The sequence below is a fragment of the Hyaena hyaena genome, unplaced genomic scaffold, assembly GCF_003009895.1.
Source record: "Hyaena hyaena isolate Hyena2069 unplaced genomic scaffold, ASM300989v1 scaffold_589, whole genome shotgun sequence".
Classification (NCBI taxonomy): domain Eukaryota; kingdom Metazoa; phylum Chordata; class Mammalia; order Carnivora; family Hyaenidae; genus Hyaena; species Hyaena hyaena.
The window spans coordinates 361,915-374,092 of NW_024081220.1; the positions used below are offsets into that span (position 1 = coordinate 361,915).

At 51.5% G+C, this 12,178-nt stretch overlaps 1 protein-coding gene across 1 annotated transcript; it reads left to right on the forward strand.

The window, feature by feature from the left end:
* The first annotated feature begins 8,841 nt into the window (after positions 1-8,841).
* EIF1 (eukaryotic translation initiation factor 1) lies at positions 8,842-11,192 on the forward strand. The gene is made up of 4 exons (XM_039256811.1): positions 8,842-9,025; positions 9,744-9,907; positions 10,045-10,146; positions 10,972-11,192. Exons 1-4 carry the CDS (start codon positions 8,995-8,997, stop codon positions 11,014-11,016), a joined length of 342 nt encoding a protein of 113 aa, XP_039112742.1. The 5' UTR covers positions 8,842-8,994; the 3' UTR covers positions 11,017-11,192.
* The last annotated feature ends 986 nt before the right edge of the window (positions 11,193-12,178 follow it).

A 12,178-nucleotide genomic window follows, 5' to 3' on the forward strand; every position in this document is an offset into this window, starting at 1 on the left:
ACCCAAAACCTCACTCTGGCTCCAAGAGAAAATCCTCTCTGCCAAAGAACCAGCGAGCCGTGGAGTTTACTAAAGATTCCGGAGGGACAATGTGGATTTAGCAGATGGAACACCGTGCCCCAGGCTTCCCCCTCAAGGCCCCCCAAAAGCTGTCATCTCTCCCAGCCCCTCCCCCCTCCACCTGCCCCACCACTGGAGGTTCACCTCATTGACTCCAGCTTCCCTGCCTGCACCTCCTCATCCCCTCAAGCCTCTCCCGGGGTGCCCATCCTCCATCCAGCATCTTAGCTACATTCAGCCTCCCCCATCTGACAAGGTAGACCCTCAGGGCACCTGGAGCTGATCTCCTTAGAAGGTGAGCTGTTGGTACAGTCATTAAGTCCAGTGGGGTTTTTACCCTGATACATACAGGAAAAGACACAGGTTCAGACAGGTTATGCAAGTCACCTGAGGACACAGAGCAGGCAAGTAACAGGACAACACCTCAAATAGTCCTTTGACTCAAAACCCCAATCATGCCGGCAAGACCTCCTTACGAGGACTGGGATCCCTCTCCTGGCCCTGGCTGTCCCCAGGAAGCCCTCAGATCTTCCTGAGCATCTGAGAAGGAAGAAAGGACCACATACATACACACACACACACACACACACGCACGCACGCACGCACACACATACATGCTCCCACTGGTGCAGACACTCAAACATGTGCGCCCAGCCGCTCATACACAGGCAGCATGCACACACGTGCTCACCCCCGTATATTCACACCGCCCACACATCCGCACACTCACACACACGTGCCTCTATTCCCACAGCGCCCACAGGTCTCTGAATGACAATTGAACTCTGTCGTCTCCCTGAGTCCTCATGGGGCCGGCACGCACCCACCTCAGTGCCGGTCAGAGTGGGAGCTTCAGCGGTTGTTTAAAGAACAAAATTAAGTATCCATTTTTAAAAATTCTAGTCTGTATGCTGCAATGGCTGCCCGTCCGCCACATCACCGGTCACCCAGGCTCACTTCTCAAACGTGTCGTCACACCCCACGGCTCTGCCAGAGAAGTGGGGTGTGCTCCCAAGTGCTGGCCCCATGAAGGGCATGGCTAACCTAACCGCCTTCTGAGGGCAGAAGCAACCCAGAGGTTCCTCCTGGGAACCCGGCCCCTCCAAGTGGCCGTGCAGCCCATCAGGAAGGCCACTGCCACCACAGCCTGTGTCCTTGTCCAAGCCCAGGCACCTCACCTGCAGAAGGACAATGACACCTGCTTTGTTAGGATTCCATGGGGTGGGAGTGGGAGACATTCCACACAGCATCCAGAATGTAAGTGGGTGCTTGATTTTTAAAAAACTGTTTTAGGGGCACCTGGGTGGCTCAGTCAGTTAAGCGTCCGACCTTGACTCAGATCATGACCTCCCAGTTCATGGGTTCGAGCCCGGCATCGGGCTCTGTGCTGACAGCTCAGAACCTGGAGCCTACTTCGGATTCTGCTTCTCCCTCTCTCTCTCTGCCCCTCCCTCTCCTGCTCTCTTTCAAAAATAATAACTTTAGGGGCACCTGGGTGGCTTAGTCGGTTGAGCGTCCGACTTTCGCTTAGGTCATGATCTCACGGTTCGTGGGTTCGAGCCCCGCGTCAGGCTCTGTGCTGACTGCCGGCTCAGAGCCTGGAGCCTATTTCAGAGTCTGTGTCTCCTTCTCTCTCTGACCCTCCCCTACTCACACTGTCTCTCTCTCTCTCTCCTAGAAATAAATAAAAAAATATTTTAAAAAAACAAGAAAAAAAATAACATTAAAAAACAACTTCCTAGTAGCCACATTTTTTAAAAAAGTAAAAAGAGACCGGTATCATTAATTTTGATATATTTTATTTAGTCCAATATATCCAGAAGATTATTATTTCAATAAGGAATGGAGATGAGAATTTCTGAGATGTTTTACAAATGTTTTTTCATGCTAAGCCTTCAAAGCTCCGTGTGTGTTTTACACTTACGGTACACCTGCGTTCAGACAAGCCTCATTGCCAGGGCTCATGAGTCACACGTGGCCCGTGGCTGCTGGGGCCCTTTGGGAGCTGGATTTCATTCAGGGAAGGTGGGTCGGCCCAGGGGAGTGCAGAGGCCACCCAGGGAGGGCCAGGCACCCCCAGGTGACAGACTGAGAAGAGCTGGATGCTGGGGGCAGGGCAGGGAGGTGTGGCCGAAAAGGGCCAAGCGACTGGGAGGGGTGGGGACACCCTACTGTGGTGGGTCAGGCCTGTGTTTCCTCAGTACAAACCACCCTGCTCTCTCCCAGTTGATAAGAGAGTTCTGCAAGTCCACTGACTTTCCTGCCAGAGAAAGCCAGAGACTTTCCTGGAGATGATCCTTATGTGAGTTCCATTAACCTTAAAAATAATAAAAGTAAAACAGAGGCACTTGAGTGGCTTGGTCAGTTGAGTGTCTGACTCTTGATTTCCATTCAGGTCATGATCCCAGGGTCGTGAGATTGAGCCCCATGTCAGGCTCCAGGCTCAGCCTGGAGCCAGCTTAAGATTTTCTCTCTCTTGCTAAAATTTAAAAAAAAAAAAAAAATTTTTTTTTTAATAGAAAGAGGTTGGAAGAGCTGAGATCTCAGGGGAAGCCAGGTCTATGCCGATTTCCATTCCAACACGTCTAATGCTCTTCCCTTGATCTGGAGCATCCATGCTACTGCACCTCCCACCCCACCTAGGGGACTCCTACTTCAGTGCTCCATCAGAATCCAGGGTCTGTGCACCTGTGCCCGGCATTTCCAGCATCTGAAGCCTGGGCTGTCAGCTCCTTGAGGACGGGTGTCAGTGTGGCCCTTCACTCCCTCCAGGAGCCCAGGCTCACTTTAGCCTCCCCACCAGAGGCACCTGAGTCTGCAGTTTGGCCACCCAGGTGGCCCTGCCCAGAGGGGAACCAGGGGCTCTGGCCTGTGTCCCCTGCCAAAGCAAGGCCACCTCTACCTCATCCCATCTACGGGGGACTCCCCAGGGAGGAGGAGGAGCCAGGGTAGAGAAGACAGATGCTCTGACCAAAGAGGCAAACAGGAACTGAGCGGGGTTCCTGCCTTGGGTTGGCAGCAATGAGCCCCTGGCAAGGGGAGGAAACACCAAAGCAAGAAAGCCAGGCCGGGGTGGGGGGTGGGGGGTAAAGCAGACCTGTCATATATACGAAAGCACATTAGCTCTAAGGGTTCAGCTCGATGCGTTTCTACCACTTGGACCAAGATGGAGGTCATTTCCAGCACCCCATAAGGTTCCCTCCTGTCTCTTCCCAGTTATCACCCTAGGGGCGAGGGGGGGAGGGGGGAGGAGGGAGAGGAGATATACTGTCAGCTGAAGCTCCAGTTTACTCCTACCATGCACGTCTTAACAATAATCGCGTGCGATCCAGGTCCGAGCCACAGCAAGCCCAACTCTGCCTCCTTCCCCAAGCGGTAACAACAGCAGACTTCATTCACTGGGCAGGGGTGGGGTGGGGGGCACCACTCCAGCCATCCACGTGCATGGGCGGTGGCTCCCAAATAAGGAATGCAAGAAACATCACATATATTTGACCTTCTTTAAATCAAGTTAAATCCCGTGCCCATTAACATCCCACCAGCTGCCCAGAAAACCGGTCTTGGATGTGACAAGGGTTCCAGAGTGTCCCCGGGTTCTCCCTGGGTCACAGGGTTTCCTATAGCACCGGAGCTACAGGAAGTCCCCTCAGACTAGGTCATCCGTCCACCATAGTTATCAAGAAGACACCTATTTCCCCAGAGGATGCGACCCATTCCTGACCGGAGACTCTGCCGCTTCCATGCCAAGTTTGGGGCCCCAGGGAATTCTTACAGAGGCCGAGGGTCCCCAGGTGTCCCACACAGCCATGCCCTTGCCACATGGCCTAAGGAGCTCCCCATGAAGAGGCACTCTCCTCTGTCCTGTCCCCATTCTGAGGGATTTACACCTGTCCCCTCCTGCTCTCGGGGCTTCTCTCTCCCCCTCACCTCTGGGAATCTGCCATAAACTGTTTAGTGATTTAATAACGCTACATTTTTATCCCATCCCACGAGACAATCTCTTGAAATCCCCTTGAAATCCTTTCAAAGGCCTAAGAGAAAGGCATCCTTATCCCTGCGTACAGATAAGGAAGTGGAGGCTGGGAGGAGTGAGTCACCCCGGCAGGAAGAGGTGGAGGTGATACTCGGGTCAGGCACTCCACAGCCTGTACGCTATACCCTGCCCCCGGCTGCCGGCTGCCGGGCCTGGAGCTCCGAAGTAGGAGCGCAGGAATGAATACGCCAGCGTTAACCGTAGGCACGGACGTCACTTCCTGACAAGTTCGTCCTGGCCCCATCGTTACTCCACCAGCTCCCAGACCTGGGGTGATCTCGGCACTGGACCGTGGACTCTTGCAGACGCTCCTTGGAAATGCTCCCACCCTGGAAGCACAGAGCTTCAGACTTTAGTCCTGGCAAAAGCCTTAGAAATGACCCATTCCTCCTCTTTGGGGGATAAAATGGAAGCGCTGAGAGGTAAACAGGATCGCCCCGGAAACCGGTCCTAATCCAGAACTGGGCCTCCCGCCTCCCTGCCCCACCCCTGCCTCCCTGCCCCCCTGCCCCCCTGCCCCAGGCCTGCTCGCTGAACTGCCCTGGGCAAAGCGGTGCGTGTTTGTGGTGATAACTGTTCACGATGCACTGAGGTCAGGCCTGGCACGGGGAACCAGGTCCCCACAAGAGAAGCTGGGAGATGTGGCCCGCGTAGGCCTACCCTCCCTGCCCTGAGCCAGGAGGCCAGATCCAGAAGCTTTCCTTGGAGCCCAGAGTCAGACCTCTCAAAAGGAGTTTTTCTCAAGGCGCCTGAGTGGCTCAGTTGTTTAAACATCCTACTCTTGATTTCAGCTGAGGCCATGATCTCACTGTTTGTGAGATGGAGCCTCGCATTGGGCTCTGTGCTGAGAGCACGGAGGCTGCTTGGGATTCTCTCTCTGTCCCTACCTCACCGCCACCCCCCCCCCCGAATAAATAAATAAACTTAAAAAAAAAAGAAAAAAAATTTTTTTTCAGTCCTCCTCCCCAGGACTAATAGAGTAACAGAGGTTATAGCCTGGAATCAGTGATCAGCTTCCAAATAACTGAGCACCCACGATGTATGCCCATGTGTTCATTCAACCAGCATGGGGCACCCACTGTGTACCAGGACTCTACACCATAGAGGAGACAGGCATGCACCCTGCTCTGTGAGCTCACAGCCTAGCAGGGGAGGCAAATAAAGGAAGGGCAGAGCCAGACTGATGGGCATTTAGCCCGCGCGGCCACACGGGGCCCCGGGCCTGGGAGCGCTGTGTGTTCGATTGTGCTCTCACTGTCTTGAAATTCTTAACCATTTTTGAGCAAAGGGCCCCACATTTTTGATTCTGTACTGGGCCCAGCAAATCATGTAGCCAGCCCAGGGAACAGGCAGGCCAAGATGCAGCATGACGCATGCAAAACAGAGAAAGAGGGGGCACAAAAAGGGCTCCAAATACAGTCTTCTCTTGGGGCGCCTGGGTGGCTTAGTCGGTTAAGCGTCCGACTTTCGCTTGGGTCATGATCTCGTGGTTCGTGGGTTCGAGCCCCGTGTCAGGCTCTGGGCTGACTGCCAGCTCGGAGCCTAGAGCCTATTTCAGAGTCTGTGACTCCCTCTCTCTCTGACCCTCCCCTGCTCACGCTGTCTCTCTCTCTCTCTCTCTCCTAGAAATAAATAAAAATATTTAAAAAAAAATACAGTCTTCTCAAAAGAACGGATGACCCCAGCTGAATCCTGGAGGACGAGCGGGACACTTCATACAAAGGGGGAAGAATGTACCAAGCAAAGGGAGAGCTTTTAGGGGTGCCTGGGTGGCTCAGTCATGATACAACTTTTGGTTTGGTTTTGACTCAGGTCATGATCTCACCATTCATGAGATTGAGCCCTGCATCAATCCTGGGATTCTCTCTCTCTCTCCCCCCCACTCTGCTCCTCCCCCCTCTCAAAAATAAATAAACATGGTTTATTTTTTTAAAAGGGAGAGCTTTGGTACAAACACCCTGAGATGAGAAAGTTCACGGTGCCTCACAGAACCACTACAGTGGGGAATGTGGGGGAGTGGTAACACACCACAAGGCTGAAAGGGGAACTGGGACCCAGAAGGGCCACGATCATTCTGAAGAAGAACAAAATGGAGGGGTTCATCCTATTGGACATCAAGACTTTTGGTAAAGCTCCTATAATTAAGGGAACGTGGCTTTGGGATAAACAGACCAGTGCAACAGAACAGAGACCCCCAAAACGAACCCACACACAAATGGAAACACAGTTATGACAAAAAAGGTAAGAATCAGTGGAGAAATAATACATTATTCAACAAATGGTGCGAGAACAACTGGTTATCCATATAGGTTAAAAAAAAAAATTAGACATCTCTGGTGCACCACCCACAAAAATAACTTCCAGGTGGCTTAAAGACCTAAATGTTAAAAGTAAAGCTTTTTTAAAAAAATATTTATTTAATTTTGAGAGACAGAAACAGAGCCGGAGTGGGGGAAGGCCAGAGAGAGAGGAGGACAGGGGATCTGAAGCAGGCTCTGAGCTCACAGCAGTGAATCCTCAGTAGGGGTTGAACCCACAAACCTCGAGATCATGACCCAAAGTCAGATGCTCAACCAACAGAGCCACCCAAGCTCCAAAAGTAAAGCTTTAAAACTTTCAAAAAAAAAAAAAAATCAACAACAAAAAAGGAGTTTTTTGAGAATAAACTCAAGTAGAGAAAGAATTTCTTGAAAATAGCGCAGAAAGGATCTTTTCCTAAAAGGAAAGATAAGCTGGACCACACTACCAATTTAAAATTTTGTATAACAAAATGTGTGCATACTCTGATTTATTCACTGTCTCCTCAAGATTTATCCACTGTCCCCTGTCAAGCACAGCTCCGTCTATGAAGGTAGAGCTTCACAGGTGGGGAAGAGAATGGGATGCACATGAGACTGACACAGACATCTAGCCACGGTTCTCCACTTCCTGGTATCAAGGAAGCCAAATTACTATTATTAACCAGAAATTTACTTAGTAAAGATGGAATCAAAACAAACTATCAAAGGGGCACCTGGGTGGCTCAGTCAGTTAAGCGTCCGACTTTGGCTCAGGTCATGATCTCACGGTTCGTGGGTTGGAGCCCCGCATCTGAGCCTGCTTCAGATTCTGTGTCTCCCTCTTCTCTCTGACCCTCCCCTGCTCACGCTGTCTCTCTCTCTCTCAGAAATAAATAAAACATTTAAAAATTAAAAAAAAAAAAACTATCAGGTATACCTAGCTCTTCCTTCCTCGGGGTTTCTCATCTGGGAGGCTCTCACTTTGCCCCACAGCAGGCTCTTGCCCACCCTCTAAGTATCAGCTGGGTCTCACATGCCCTGTTTACTTCTTCTTGCTTCTCTCACAATCTGTCAGATTTGTCTATGATCTCTCTCCTACTAGATTCCACGAGGCCAGTGACCCTGTCAAGGGGTATAAACAGCCAGTCCATGGAGCCAAGATACACACTTTTTTTTGTTTGGCTTGCCTACTGTTTTCCAAAACTTCAACTTATTGGCAACATTTAAAAATCAAGAGATTTTAGGGACGCCTGGGTAGCTAAGCCAGTTGAGCATCCTACTCTTGATTTCGGCTCAGGTCGTCATCTCAAGGTTCGTGAGTTCTGAGTCCTGCATCAGGCTTGGCGCTGACAGCAGAGCTTGCTTGGAATTCTCTGTCTCTCTGCCCCTCCCCTGCTCAAGTTTTTTCTCTCTCCCAAAAAATAAGCAAACATTTTTTAAAAATCAAGACATTTTCTATAAACATCTGAATGTCCAAGTTGTCTTGAATAAGATCCAGCACAATGGGCTAGAAGCAAGTAGCTGCTACAGCCTCTAGCTCTCCCTCAGGCCTCCTCCACACCCTATTACATCACACTTGGCTGTCTGCACGCCTTTATCTTACCTGCCTGATCCCTTTGGAATCTAAATCCACTCTATTCGCCCTTGCAACTGAGCATTTCAATTTATATACTGAAAGAGCAACAAAGGTTGACTATTTTGAAGAACATATTTTGACTACTCTCTAAGAAGGCTCTACCCCACACAATCTGAAGGACACACAGGGACACACACACTCTCCCTTAGGGTACCTGACTTCTTCTTTGCCCGCAGAACCACAGTTACTCTCCCTTGAATCCATGCTAATGACGTGGGCATTCTTTGGTCAGATTATATAAATGATATACTTAAAGTAGATTAATCCAGTTTTAGATTAGATTCATCTAAACAGTACGCGATTTCGTTAAGGTTTGGATTATATTATTTGTTGATTAAATAAAAGTGCTGCCCTAAATCTTCAAAGAAAGAGTACGCGGGTAACTGGGTAGGTATGACAGTGGGAATCTGTCACGTTTGGGAGGTTCAGCATCTAAATCCCATTTAAGGGGTGCCAATCTGTCCCATGAAAAATCTACTCCAGGCAGGTAGGGCTGCAACAGGGTCAACAAGGTGGAACGAACGAGAGAACACAGGACGCAGGCTCTGCCGAAACCTCCGCCAGTTTTCTGCGCAGCCCTGACACCTTCCTCCCGCACTGCGCAGGCGCCTAGACGGATCAACCTTTCCCTCCCCCTTCGGCTGCTCCCGGAATCTAGAGGACGCCCTCCCGCAGCAGAGCTCCTGCGCAGGCGCCGTCCCGCGTCCCCGCCCCCCGGACCAATCGGAAACGGCGGCGCCAGGGGGCCGGGGTCAGGACGCCGTGGGTGGGGCCAGGACGTGAGGGCAGCGCGCTGGCGTCACAGGGGCGGCTATATAAGTGAATACAGGCACCGCCCCTCCGCCCCAGTCACTGAGCCGCCGCCGAGGACTCAGCAGCCTCCCCCTTGAGCCCCCTCGCTTCCCGACGCTCCGTCCCCCCCGCCCGCCTTCTCCCGCCGCCGCCTTCCGCAGGCCGTTTCCACCGAGGAAAAGGAATCGTATCGTATGTCCGCTATCCAGAACCTCCACTCTTTCGGTAAGCCACGGAAAAGTCCCTGGGGGAGAAAGGCCTGGGTGGGATGGCGAAGTGCTCCGGGCCCAGAGACGGGGCCCGGAAACCTGCCAGCGCCCCGGGCTTTCGTAAACTTAGGGAAGAGGGAAGATGCTCGGGCTCGCAGGAAGCGGGGCCTCGGTCAGCGCCCTGGGGTCGGTCCTTATGCGCGACCGGAAGGAGCGGGCAGAGAGGCAGCCCTTGGGCGGGCCCAGCGTTTATCGGGTGGCGCATTTACTAATGGCTCCCGGGCCGCCTTGGGCCCCACCCGCCCCCTCCCGCCACCCCTGCGTCATGTCCGTTACGTCACCGCCGTTGTCACGGAGCCGGGAGTGAGGGGCGGCGCCTGCCCTAAGTGACAAACGGGCCCGCCAATGGGGCGAGAAGCTTGGCCCCGCCTTGGAGTTCTGGTTCCGGCCGGTTGCATCAGCCGGGTGGGGCGCTGCCTGCCAGCCCAGGCTCCCCCGGCACGTGACCGGCTTCCGAGGGCGGGCCTGGGGCAAGAGGCCCAGCCTTTCCCCGGCGCCTGGAAGCCAGCCGTCCCGGCCTGACCCGATCGGGGACTGCCATCAAGGACATGTCTGATGTGATCTCAGCCCTGGCGGTTTCAGTATCTGTTTCTGCAGCGCAGAAGATCCGTCGGGAGGGTGACAGTGGCACCTGAGCCCCAACAGCTCTAACCGAGCTTGATCTTTCTTCCCAGACCCCTTTGCTGATGCAAGTAAGGGTGATGATCTGCTTCCTGCTGGCACTGAGGATTATATCCATATAAGAATTCAACAGAGAAACGGCAGGAAGACCCTTACTACTGTCCAAGGGATCGCTGATGATTACGATAAAAAGAAACTAGTGAAGGCGTTTAAGAAGGTAGGTGTTTGGGGAGATTTTAAGAACATCACATTTAACTTGGGAGGGGCTGCTCGCTTGGATTCCCACGAGGGATTGTTGGTGCACTGGGCTGTTGGCTTGGGCTGATGTGTTTCTTGCTTCATTTATGCTTGCAGAAATTTGCCTGCAATGGTACTGTAATTGAGCATCCAGAATATGGAGAAGTAATTCAGCTACAGGGTGACCAGCGCAAGAACATATGCCAGTTCCTTGTAGAGGTGAGTTTGGTCAGTTTGGTGACAATCCATTTGTGCATCCACCCGTCTGTCAGCTCCTTCCTGGTCTATTCAGTCCGTGCTGGGGTCGTAGAATTTGGATTTGTAAGACTAAGGAAGACAACAGTTGAGTTTTGAAGTAGAGCAGTAATTCTAAAAACAAGGGACTCATATGTCTTAAATTCAGTGTTTTTTGTTTTTTTTTTTAAGGTGTGATCTCTACACCTATTGTGTGGGCAAGAACTTAAAGCCCCCAGATCAGGAGTTGCACACTCTACTGACTGAGCCAGTCAGGTGCCCTGTACATGGATTTACTTTAAAGATGCACATTTAAATGGCACACAGATACTAAATCAGCAGGATGTCTGGTTGGCTCTTTCTAAGTGCTAAAAGCCTGTTAGATCATTGGTTCTTAACTGAGTGCCTTGAGTTAAGAACCATTGTGTTAGGGGCACCTGGGTGGCTCAGTGGGTTAAGTGTCCAACTTTGGTTCAGGTCATGATCTCACGGTTCGTGGGTTTGAGCCCCGCGTCGGGCTCTGTGCTGACTACCGGCTCAGAGCCTAGAGCCTGTTTCAGACTGTCTCCCTCTCTCTCTGATCCCTGCTCAGGCTGTCTGCCTCTCTCTCTCCCTCCCCCTCTCTCCCCCTCTCTCTCTCTCTCTCTGAAATAAATGAAAAGTTAAAAGAACCATCGTGTTAGTGGTTGAAGTGTGTGCTTGGCTCTTGGACTTCTCTTGCCCAGTTTAGGAGCAAGAAAGGGTTGTTGGCATCAGAAATCGGGGTGGGGGTTAATCACCTTTATAACTTTGTCCTTTTCTTCTTTGTAGATTGGACTGGCTAAGGACGACCAGCTGAAGGTTCATGGGTTTTAAGTGCTTTTGGCTCACTGAAGCTTAAGTGAGGATTTCCTTGCAATGAGTAGAATTTCCCTTCTGTCCCTTGTCACAAGTTTAAAAACCTCACAGCTTGTATAATGTAACCATTTGGGGTCTGCTTTTAACTTGGACTAGTGTAACTCCTTCATGCAATAAACTGAAAAGAGCCATGCTGTCTAGTCTTGAAGTCCCTCATTTAAACAGAGGTCAAGCAGTAGGCGCCTGGCAGTGTCCGGCCTGAAACCAAGCAGTAATGTGATGTTTCGGTCAAGCCCAGAGCCCCAAGATCACAGCCGACTGTGTCTGGCCAGAAGCTCCTCGGCTCTCTCTCCAGAGTTCCCTGCCCTAAGAATGTCACCACCCGAGCAGCCCACGGTGGAGCAGAGAGGACAGGATGGGGTAAGAACAGCCACGGCAGCGGTGCTGCCACAGGGAGTCCTTGGTAGTCAAAGAAAGATCCCTAGTGTGTCTGACCTGACCGGGTGGGCGGAGCTTAGAGCAGCCACCTTCCCTCCAGTGAGGTGTGATAGGGCATCTGACTTCCACCAAGGTCTCCGTGACCAGACACATCCTAGTAACTGGTGTCCGAACTCCAAACGTGAGGCCAACCTATCCGAGTTAAACTTCTGACAAGGGAACAAACTTCAAACTGATGTGTGAGTCACGTAGCTGGCCGTAGAGCTTGCAACTTACTAGCAGCAGCTGCCCAATGCCATGTAAAGTAACAGACTCGTTTTTTGGTTTATTTTTTTCCTTCAGTTTTAATGTTATGTAATGTATTTAAGCCCTTATTTAAATAAAAACTTGTTTTCAGAAACACCTGATTTGCAGATTGTATTTTTATGTATTACCAGTCTTGTTTTGTACGTGGGAAGGAGCCATAGAAAGGGGCAGTGGAGAGTAGTCTGTACCCACCGATCAACTGGGGCCTCTACCTCTTGGCCAAGAAAACCTGTGTGAGCTTGTCCCTCAGGTTCCCTGCAGAGTCCTGAAAGGAGGGACTGCGTGGTGGACAGATTCACTGGGTATCCCGGCGAGTGGCTATGGAGGACCTCAGGGCCCTGTGAGCTGATTGAGTGGTTTGATTAGAAACCCTTGAGTCCCCTCAGTGACAGGATCTTGCCTTCCTAAAGGCTGTAACAAAGGGACAAATGCGGTG

Coding starts and splice junctions, on each gene's coding strand:
- EIF1 (XM_039256811.1), top strand. CDS start 8,995: ATGTCCGCTATCCAGAACCTCCACTCTTTCG. Junction 9,908..10,044: donor TAGTGAAGGCGTTTAAGAAG/GTAGGTGTTTGG, acceptor TTATGCTTGCAG/AAATTTGCCTGCAATGGTAC. Junction 10,147..10,971: donor TATGCCAGTTCCTTGTAGAG/GTGAGTTTGGTC, acceptor TCTTCTTTGTAG/ATTGGACTGGCTAAGGACGA.